At 38.8% G+C, this 12,035-nt stretch overlaps 1 protein-coding gene across 1 annotated transcript; it reads right to left on the reverse strand.

The window, feature by feature from the left end:
• Positions 1-3,049: 3,049 nt before the first annotated feature.
• On the reverse strand, positions 3,050-6,825 carry LOC101862903 (mucin-2; the record flags this gene model as incomplete). Its single annotated transcript, XM_005109397.2, is given in 4 exon segments — positions 3,050-3,187; positions 4,431-4,563; positions 5,403-5,415; positions 6,628-6,825. Coding segments are annotated over 4 exon segments (434 nt in total), but the record flags the coding sequence as incomplete, so codon positions are not given.
• Positions 6,826-12,035: the final 5,210 nt, after the last annotated feature.

A 12,035-nucleotide genomic window follows, 5' to 3' on the forward strand; every position in this document is an offset into this window, starting at 1 on the left:
GGGGTTCATTTCTAATTCCTTCGGCTTGGTCATAACTGAATTTTATTTTATTTTTTTCACTGTTTCTTTTATTTAAGCTCTTTACTTCTAAAATGTATTAGGTCCCACAAATGGCAGAAAAGTACTTGGACAATGAGATTATTCAATTATTTGTGGTGATCAAGTCCTCAGCACGCTACTAGCACATCTTTGATCCCCCCCCTCCTCCCCTCCCGTATTGTGACATGGCATTGACCCAGACGAACTGACCTCACGGGTCGGATCAGCCCCGAGGACAGTAGATTGGTGACCCTCAGATATAATTTAAGCAAAGAGACTGAGTCTATGGAGAAAGAGCAAAAGCAAGAATAATAAGGTATTCATAACAAACGATTTTTAACGCCCTCATCCACACTATTTTGATCATTTAGGAGGCAGGCTTCTTCGATTCAGCCTTTCAGGGCCAACCCAAGCTGAGAGGGATACAATGTCCCAGCTGAAAGACGGAGGTGTTCCATAAAAAATTGCATCCTCAGAGAAGTTGCGTCTCCTTCGTGCGATGGCAAATCACCAAACCGCAACACAGACGTCGGTGAGTTTAATGGGGTTATGAAGTATCATACAACCTCTATAAACGACTCAGTGAACCGACAGACTGAATTCTCATACTGTCACAATGATGTAAATCAACCCCAAGCCTTCCTGGACTAATAAACATCTTAATGAAAAAAAAATGGGTTCTTTCATTGATATACTGAGTAGCGCGCAAACGGACGAAGCTCATACCTATCAATGTTTGTGGTGATGTCGACTTGCATTCATTATTGCAGTGTGTGATATTTTATCGACACTTTAAAGTGTGAAGTTACTATTCGTCGTATTCGAATACCATGTGCAAATTGTCTTTTCTGTTCTTATTCATAAGTCCATCAACAAATAAGTTCATTGCGCCTGTCTACTGTTAATTTCTTGCAACGACCATCCATTGCACTTTGATATTCGAGAGTCAAGGACACACGGGTTATTTTTGGTGTGAGAAGTGAATATCAAAATAACTCGGCTTTTCACCCTGTCTTATAACTATAAAGTACAAAATATTGCTGCTGTTACTTCAGTGTCCTTGGATATAATATGCTCCGATTTTACGACGGGTTGAAAAACACGAGACACAAATCATTTATCCGTCAAAACCACGCTGCCTTCCATTGGCTCTGCCAGGCTTCCTGTAGTTGTGAATAGCACACCAAAAAAAAACGTGAACGTTGAATAGTAGAGTTGCATGGGCACAGCTCTTGTATTCAAAACACTCCCAGGCACAAAGCAAAGTCTCATAATGAGATATAGTTGGTAAGTGACGTCAACACGTAGCAGATGTATCTAGTTACGACTTGTATCTAGCGACAATGTCAAGATGTTGCACGTTTTGTACCCCAAACGTTAAATACGATGGAGATACACAAACAGTTGTTTTGAAAACGAAACCTCTTCTTTCAAATATGTTGGGGCATAAAATTCGATATTGAAATAAGTGCGAATGTGATTCCTTGCACTTTGGTTGTTTTGACATCTCTTCAAAGGAGCACAGATTATTAAATGGTGGGCGAAACTCTCGTAAAATGAAATGTCGAGCTACTTGATTGGTTTTTATGAATGGAAGGCAACAGATTGCAGGAGACAGCTAACACAGATTCACTATTTTTGTTTCAAATGGTGAAAATAAACAACCCAGATTCACTGATGCAATATTGCTTATCAAAGTAATATTAAAGAGGATGTTGGTGGTATAAGCAATCGTACTTACAAATTTGGTGTGGATTCGAACCTTTAAACAGGCTACGTGATTACGAACAGAAAACGGACTGAACTAATGTGTTTTTGCTATGACGTTCATCAGACTGAATTATACACTTTAAAAGGTTTGAAAGAAAAAGAAAAGCAAACGAAATTGTATAATTCAGGAACATGTCACATATCTATCAGTATGTATCCCCAATGTGACCTTTTATGCTTGACATTGTCATCCAAAAAGCTCGTGCTCAAGCTCAAAACATGGAACTGTTCTAGCAAAATTTGGACCATGTTCATGGAATGTTCTGCTTTTCTGTGGCCCCAATAAATTTTCAACAAAGACACAGACGATCCCCAAGCTCTTATCTCTAATTATCATGTCACTCGTAGAGTCTGTGATTAGTTTTATGATTTGGGGGCATCGAAAACACGACCCGCTATTTACTCGTAACTGAGATTGTGAAAAGCTGCACGCACACACACACTCACACACACACACACACACACACACACACACACACACACACACACACACACACACACACACACACACACACACACACACACACACACACACACATACACATACATACACATATATATACATATATATATATATATATATATATATATATATATATACATACATACATACATATATAGATAGAAGCAGACTATAGATAGATAGATATATAGATAGATAGATATATAGATAGATAGATAGATAGATAGATAGATAGATAGATAGATATATAGATAGATAGATAGATAGATAGATAGATAGATATAAATATATATATATATATATTATGCATATTTGAAACAGCCCCCTTTAAAGTTCAGGGGTTTCACGAATTGTTTCATCAAGCCTAGTTTGATTTAAAGGCAGAGAGGGGGAAAGAGGATTTTCCCTCAACATAATTAGTGGTTCATTCATGACAATCTTCTCTCCAACGGTTTTGAGCTATTCTCACAGGTCACATCTTTTGTCCAAAGTGTTTTCCTTTGGCTATTTCAGACAAAAAGGTCATCGATACCCTGTTTAGTCATTAATTTTACGAGCATCTGATTTCATCACCATGCCTCACATTTTGTCGCTTTCTGAACGTCCCATTAAGTTGCCCTGAGAGGCGGGGCACAACTCTGACTCCCAACTCCTCCCAAGGAGGGATCAAACTTTGAAGCTAGTCTTAAATGTGCCATCGGTGTCCCTTGCAATTATCTAACAAATGTCGAAGTGTTACACGGAGACAGATTCTAAATATTGTATCTATCCACTTACCTTTCCACTATTTCTTCTCCTGGCATACAAGTAGCCATGCCATAAAGGGGGCACCCAGGGGTAGTCCAAGGAGGGGGTGTCGAGGACGGAAAGGTGTCAACGTAGACACAATCGTATCGGGGACACGGGTCATCAAATCTGAAGAAGAGTTGAACACACAAGGGATCAGTTTCAAGTAAGACCTATCAATGTTTTGGCTACTTTTAATGGTTGTTTTATATCACTTCCAACATACATAGGTTATATGAGTGCAGGATCCTTATGTTTAACAAACAAATGAATTCACGGGGTTGTGATTTCGACGGAGTGTTGACACGTAATAAATTTTAAGTTAAAGCGAGATATTCCTATTCTCATAATTCAACCAATATTTGGAAGAGGCCTTTTCTTGGCGAGTTTGGCATTTTTATATATCAGTAGCTGTCTGTCCATCTTTCCGATGAACCATCGAAATATGCAGAAGATACGCTAATGCATAGGAGTTATGCCCCTTGCAACACTGTACGTTTATTTAAGAGGCGGTATACACAATAATCTCTGAATTAACGTCCTCCTCGAATAGGATCGAGCTGAAGGAGAATATTATTCAAGTAAACTGCCTTTCCAAAAGACAGAACATCAAACTGAGCTGGGCCCCGACCTCATAAATCCACAACCTCAGGATTACGAGTCAGGTAGCTTAACACTAGCCACCAGACTTACGACGCCACTCACGGATCATCAGCTTGTACGTCAGAGAACGAAGACACCACATACCCAACTTGTCTTTAAACAGCTGCATGTAATGCATGATACTGCCGTTTATAGTTATAATTAATATTGAACAGTTTTGTGTGCTTGTTTTTAAAAAAATATATTATGTACTCTGCTCAGATTTAGTAGTCTTTATACAGCACGTGCTACATAAATAGATTTAAAACATGCAGAAGGTTTAACGTGTTACAAACACACACACACACACACACACACTCTCTCTCTCTCTCTCTCTCTCTCTCTCTCTCTCTCTCTCTCTCTCTCTCTCTCTCTCTCTCCTCTCTCTCTCTCTCTCTCTATCTCTCTCTCTCTCTATCTCTCTCTCTCACACACACACATACACACACACACACACACACACACACACACACACACACACACACACACACACACACACACAAGAAGAAGAAAGGAGGAAAGATAAGGACGATAGACGCTGAACGGTGAAAAAAGAGTAAATCACCACAGAATGTCTGCCTACTACATACGTTTGTATACCAAATTCTCCAACTTCTCAGAAGTGACGAAACAGTTCAAAACATCTATAAAACTTATTTAGAACGTGTCCGTGTAATAGTTACATACTACTGATTCAAAGGAAATCATTGTTTGAACTTTTGGGGCTTACATATCATTAGGCATAAGGAAGGCCCCAGGAGGGCATGTAGGCATCGGTGGACAAGGCGGGGTGGTGGGAGGGCTAGTGGGCGTGGGCGTGGTCGTAGACGGGGGTGGTGGAGTCGTTGTTGGCATTGGCGGGACTGTGATAAGATAAGATTTATAAGATAAGATATGATTTATCTTTACTGTCCAGGAAATGTCATATTGGTTTGGCGTTTCACCAAACTTATAAAACACACGAAACACATACACATTCACACATAAACACACACACATAATTAATACACACTTTGGCACGCGCACACACAGACACACTCAAACACACTCACTCACACACACACACACACACACACACACACACACACACACATACACACACACACACACACACACACACACACTCACACACACACACACACACACGTAAGACCCCCCATACACAAGCATGAAAACACACTTACCTACTCTCTCGTGCATCCTCTCTCTTCCACCCTCATGCAACGTAATAATCGCTTACTTTCACAAGCACACCACCAGTCACAAACGCACATGAATATGAAGAATTGAATAGACGAAAGCCATTTTACAGAAATAATAAACTATAGTGGGTTTGTACCTTCTTCGATTAATCAAAAATTCATAAAAGAACACATGCGCTCGCACGCGCGCGCACACACACACATACACACACACACACACACACACACACACACACACACAACCAAACACACAAACGCACACATAAGTACACACACACACACACACACACACACACACACACACATACACATAAAAAAACACTCACACGTACTCGCACATTCACATACATAATCACACGCAAATAAACACACAAGTGAATCAAATAAAACTTAAAATTATACACTATCACACAACAGTGAAAGCAAGGAGTATACAAAATGGTTATGAATTATTTTGAAGAACAAACAAGCAGTACAAAAACACTGTCCCGTTTTACTACCTGTAGTCGCCGCCTGAAACAGATAAAAGAAAAAAATAGTGTTGTAATATCAGTCAAACAATTGTTTATCGATTATCGCATTTAAAAGAACTCTATTCTCTAACGCAAATCTTGGTACAGCATTTATCACTCAAGAAAGGTAATCACATAAGTGTAGATAGCTCGTCATAAAGCTACACCAGAGGATTTGCTTGTACATGTTGTAAAAGAAATTACATCCGAAAACACAATTATTATGCATCGAGCCAATTCTATTATTCAGTTGCGAAGCATTGACAATCAAAAGACAGCTGGAAAGAACAATAGAGGCGGCGACAGAGCTGTTGTGGTTCATAAAACGCATCCTACGTATCCCATGGACAGCAGCTAGGAAAACGAATAAACTGCAGAAGTAAATTGTAAAAATCGTTCTTGGTTTGTGCCTTTGTTCCGCAAAGTAGACCATCCTCACCAAACAGTCTGAACGAATATTATTGTAATAAATGTTTGCAAGAACGTTCCGTCTCAAAATTCTTGGCGGTGCTTTGAGAAGAGCACACATTATGTCATTCAAGACTTGAGTATGTCGCGATAACAGCTTGTTGACTTTCGTCTGTCTGCTTTAAAAATTCTAGCTCGTTTATTAGTTTACTTGTGCCCTCGACACTTTTCAAGGAGCTTCTGCAGGCCGGCGACCAAACATTTTTGAGGGGGGGGGGGGTAATCTTGATCCAGTTATATAAAAAGTGCTTCTATTTTGGGCTCAATGTTAAACATCGTTCTTTGGGTGCATACACAGAATCATCAAAACAGATTATTTACAATAACCTCATTTCGAGACAGTGCCACCACTGTGCCCCCACATTTCAGAGTAAGCTTGTCGATTTCATCCCACAAATTCTAGACGTCTCCAAGTGAATCTCGAAAAGTACTCACCGTGGCCGATGAACCGTGTATCCTAGGCGTACGCAAAAATGTGTTGTTGAGGAAACTAATTACAATTTTTAATGTTTTAGGTGTATCCAGTACATCCCCTATTATTTTTTTCACCAGTATAAGGCTAACATTAAACGAAATGTGTCGGAACCTTAGTTTGCGGTTACCTTTAGAGATGGGTTTTAAATTCTGTTGGGCATCCAACCTTTAAACCCGTATGCAAAGAACTGAAAAGATTAAACAGAGCTGTTCCATGGTATCTTGTTTTAACCACGGTCAGACAAAATTGAACAAGTTATACTGTACTCACCCGCCTCACGACTCCTCCATGCACAGTGTACGTTAATACCAACAGTGCAAAGATTGCACGCGAAAAGTCCAGCATGGTTCTGCCTCTCTTGTCTGTCGGATAAAAATAGACTGATATCAGTGAACTGTCTGCAAACGCACTGTAAACCATATGGCATTGCTTAACTTTGAGTTTTGGTTTGGTTTGGTTTTTGTGGGAGGTTGAGGTTTTTTGTTGTTGTTGTTGTTTTTGTTGTTGTTTTTTGTGTTGTTGTTTTTTTTTTGGGGGGGGGGTAGTCTTGTCTTCGTTTCATGATACTCTGTAGCTAAGTGCATAAGCATATGTGAGGCAGCGTGGTGGAATCAGGCTCTCGTCAAAGTAATCAAAGAGAAGAAACTTGCATTTTTCTGCAGGTTTGATAACTTTTATCAAATTTATGTTTTTTGGCTCAACACCTTTCATGTCCATTAAAGAATTCATTTCTGTGAGGATTTTTTTTTTTTGAAAAGCTTGGATTAAAGGTACAAAAATGTAAATTTTCAGTTACAACAGACTCTTAAGCTAAGGAAATAACTTATCTTTGGCTGCCATTTTTTCCACTAATTTTACCTCTGAGAATAGATAACCCCCACCTCCTTCTTTTGCATATATCTCAACTTATATTCAAGTTAAAAGGAATTTTTTTTTCATCCAAATAAAAACAAATGAACAAGCTTTAAGATGATATCAATAACTCCACATGCCCAAAAATTGACGATAGCCTGATTCCACCACGCTGCCTCACATATAACACTGATTATATAAGGACCTCAACAGATGTGAAGGATGTCTCCAATTGGAAAGACATTGTTTTCAGCGCAACCAAACAATTTATGTCTTTCAAAACAAGCCCTCCTTCCCCCTCCATGTACCCCCTCCAAGAAAAGGAAAGAAAGACAAAACACATCCACACACACACACTCACACACATACAAACAAACACACACACACACACACACACACACACACACACACACACATACACACAGACACACATACAAACACACACACACACACACACACACACACACACACACACACACACACACACACACACACACACACACACACACACACACACACACTCACGCACACTCGCACGCGCGCAAACAAACAAAATAGTACGTCAAAATGTTTTTGTCGTTTCATCAAATCTTAACTCAGTGACAACTTGCAGGTTTCAGTCTCCATCAAAATGCACACCGGGGAGACCTATTTGACCAGCGTTGTTTTCCACTGTGTCTCTAGAGGGTTCTAAAATAATTTAAACTATTTTAAAATCTTTAACACGAAAACTGTGATTGGAAAGAAATTACATTTTATACATTTTTACTACCCCTAACTTTATGGATTTCACCAGTGGACGAGATAATTGTATATCGACAAACATCCTACTACGAAAAAATAACGAAATGGTACATAATATCTATAAGCCAAAGCAGTGGAAACAGCTAAACGGTTTTACCTTCTTCCAAGATACGGATTAACTAATAAATGAGGACGTGAAGCAAGTTCTGTTTGACATATATATACAAGATGGAGTCGGTGACACATGTTACAAGTACGATTTATGATTGCCCACCTTGGGACTTGATGAAAAACCCAGAGGGAAAGATAAAAGATAGCTGCTGAATACAAAATTAGAAATATTTCGGGTGAGAACTGGAGACGATATATTTTTGTAAGGGGTGAGTGATAGGGGTTGTTTTTATATTTTCTGCTGCTTAGCAATCAGAACGTCTACGCATAGATATATGTTAATAATCTTCTCATTAGTTCGTGTTTACCAACTCTCTACAAAAGGGCTTTGCTAAAGCCAAACATTCACAAAATGAGAATTCGTGATGGAGCAAGCAAGGTACCTTTTCTTTTCAGTTACATTGTCAATACAGCTTAAGCCGATACCCATATTGCCCATAAGTGAAGCGAATAAATATATAGGTAATGAAAATCGTGTAAAGAATAGCATGTTGCTATTTGGAAAAACAAGTTGTTTATGATGACCACATTTGAGTAAAAAATATGCCCTCCCCCCCCCTTTCCCATTCTCCCCCTCCTCCTCCTCTTTGAACATTTTTTTCTTAACACGAAGCAGTCGGATGGCATGAAACATTGTTCATAAGACATGTCAACAAAAGCGAATGTGCAAATCAAAGCCCAGAAAGCCTAGATTAACTTATGTTTGCAGACGACCAATGTTTTATTCATCCTAACCCACAAGGCCTCCAAATGCACACGACTGAACTGAACAACAGCTGCGAGAAATTTAACATGAAAATAAGCACATCAAAAACGGAAGTGACGAATGTTAGCCGAAACTATAGCAATGATAATACATAACAAGATGGGCCACTCAGCCAAAAAAGTGTCCGCAGGAAGTATGCTCTTTGCTTCAGATGGCGCTGCAGTCTGTTTTGAAGCTCTCTTTCGTTTTTCCAGAAGAAGAATAGGAATAGCACCTCCTTGCGTGCGCAGATCGACTGCTGTTCATCAGCAGTTCGGGTACGTTCAGTGCGGAGTTTTAGTTTTTTTATATTTTAATGACCTCTCGCCTTTCATTCTAAAGTCAAATTAAACAAAGAAAACCATCACCCTTTCCTCCGGAAGAGGTTTTTTGTCAGCGTAACCATTTTAAAAAAGCGTTCTTCCGAAATTTATCCCAAAACTTGCTAGTTTCACTTTGATTTTTTAAAACTCAAGTAGGGTAACTCTGTTCGCAAAGAGTGCGCTTTTGTGAAGAGGGCGCCACCAAATTTGGAGGACACTTTTTTAATTGGCTCAAAGAGAGAAGTGGCCCATCTTGTTATGTACTATCATTGACTATAGTACATGTACCCTGAACATCCGTGTCAATGGTACACAACTGGAACAGGCGAAGGAGTTTGAATAATATCTTGGTAGCACATTTTTTTTTAAATGGGTCCACAGACAGAGAAATAGAAATGCTTTGCTTGCAGCTTTTAATTGACACTAGTTAGGTCCTGAGTACGTTCAAACTTTCGTTACTTAAAATTAAAGAAAGAAGTGGAGTGGAAGCTGGAAAATGTTCTTTAAAAAACTCTTAACACTACAGTCTGGGAATTTTCACAGCAACTCAAAATATTCTTACAGACATTGTATACAGGATCCCAGACTTCACCGCCACTTCTGGAAGACACTGCAATGTCAGCATCTGGTATGCTTTGGCGCTCTAAATTGACAGCGCTAGTTAAGTAAGGTCCGGAATACTTTCAAACTTTCGTCCATCAAGCTTATCTACTTTCGAAAGAAAATAAACAAAAGTGATATGGAGCTAAGTCAATAATAAAGTTCTCTCTCTCTCTCTATCTCTCTCTCTCTCTCTCTCTCTCTCTCTCTCTCTCTCTCTCTCTCTCTCTCTTTCATATATATATATATATATATATATATTGAGTGACCAGCCCTGGTCAAGAGAGGCAGATCTTGGTGTCGCATCTGCGTAATGGTTTCGTTCCTCAAATGCTACAGCTCAAGGCATGCAATGAGTGCGTGAAAGTGTTTCTTTAATCAGTGTGAGGTGCCAAGTAGTAAATTCAGGACCTTTTTTTATAGATCAAGAACGCCTTACTTAGAACTGCAATCAACGAAGCCGTGACACAGCGCCGTCTTCACTGCGCGAAAAAGCAGGAAAAAAATCAGAATCTCTCAGTCTTCCAACACGACTCTCCTCCTCTCACACTGCCCATGTTACAAAGAGCAGAGTTTCTGGAAGGTCATTTACATGAATTTCATGGACTGGCAAGCGTTGGTACCCGACATGTCTCCAACAGTGCACGTATGGGATTAACTGAACTGCAAAGTGTGTGCCGTTTTGCGAATCTGCAGCTATTGGGAGATCGCGCTGCCACGATAGTGGGACAGAATTTCTCAACAAAACATGTGAAAATGTTATAAAATCCATATGCAAAATTGTTTTGGCATGTATAAATGTCAATGATAGCCATACAGTTTATTAAGTGTGAAAGATCTTTATTAATGAGTTTTGATGTGTGTTTACCTTCAAATTTGTCTAAAGGGGGTACTCCGAAAGAAGAAGGACAATGTATCGAAATGAGTTGAAGTGTGTGATCAAAATGGTTCGCATAAATTTTTGAAAAATGAATTAACTTTAAAAACCACTTCTTTAATCTATCTTCTTTTGATACAAACATGTACAGACTCTGCGAACAATGTGTTGCGTATTTAATGGCGTTCAGTATACAGTCGAACCTGTTTAAGACAGCTACCCATTGTCAAAGATAAAAGTGGCCGTTTTAGGCAGGATTGATCAAAATGAAAAATATTATTATTATAATTATATTATTATTATTATTATTATTATTATTATTATTATTATTATTATTATTATTATTATTATTATTATTATTACTATTATTATTATTATTATTACTTGATTATCTTTGCAATTTAAAAAAAAATGTCGAATTTTAACAATGTTTAACATGATCGGCCCGTCTACTTTCAGGACGAGGAAGGTGAAACGAGAAACCACAACCGTCTCATCAGATGGATATCATAGTGCTGACAAGGTTTTAGAGTAGTTTGGAGAAGTGAAAAGGCCAAGCTATTGGGGGACCTTGGATCTAATAGGATGGGGTCACACACAGCACAATGACATTAAGAGTGGTCCATGCATGGTTGATAGAAAGGTTTGGAGGGTGCCCTTTACGTTGAAAGCTTACAAAGGACTGGTCAATGGTTTCGCCGACTCAAATAATATTATTTCCTTGGGGGGGGGGGGTCTTCAGAAACAACGTGAAAGCAATCGATAAATTGAAACCGGATATTGAACAAGTGGCCCAAAATATCGATCCAGAAACATGCCGTACGGTTATTCGAAATTTGCAACTTGCCTATTTGAGATTGTCTGGAGAAAAATTGTCAACAACTTTACCAGAGCATATAATTTAAATAGTCAGCACCTTTGCAGGGGGTTGTTTTTGTTTTTTTTTGGTAAATCAGTTTCATAAGAATTTCTTCTTTTGTTCTTCGATGAAAAAACATACATTAAAATTATAGTTTATGTCTGAGGAGTTGCAAAGTTTTGCATTGCAATTTCGAAATATTATAAACTTGATATTCCTCGAACAGATGGATTGATTTTCTTCTTCATATACTCAACAACAAAACTACGCCTGTCATATAGCTACTTAAAGACTCAGGTGTTTAATAACCCACATTCGCGAGAATGTAGGCCCTCACCGATTTTTTGTATTCAGTGATGCTGTGAGCTCATGTCACTAAGCTGAAAACTGCTTACATTATAGAATGAGGTCACAGTATGTCGGCGAAGAAACAAATGCAAACCGAGTATTTTCTTGAACATGCCAGTTGGTAAGCAGTTTTTATCCTCTGAAAAGTGTTCATCCGAC

This window comes from Aplysia californica, unplaced genomic scaffold, assembly GCF_000002075.1.
Source record: "Aplysia californica isolate F4 #8 unplaced genomic scaffold, AplCal3.0 scaffold00775, whole genome shotgun sequence".
NCBI classification, from domain to species: Eukaryota; Metazoa; Mollusca; class Gastropoda; order Aplysiida; family Aplysiidae; genus Aplysia; species Aplysia californica.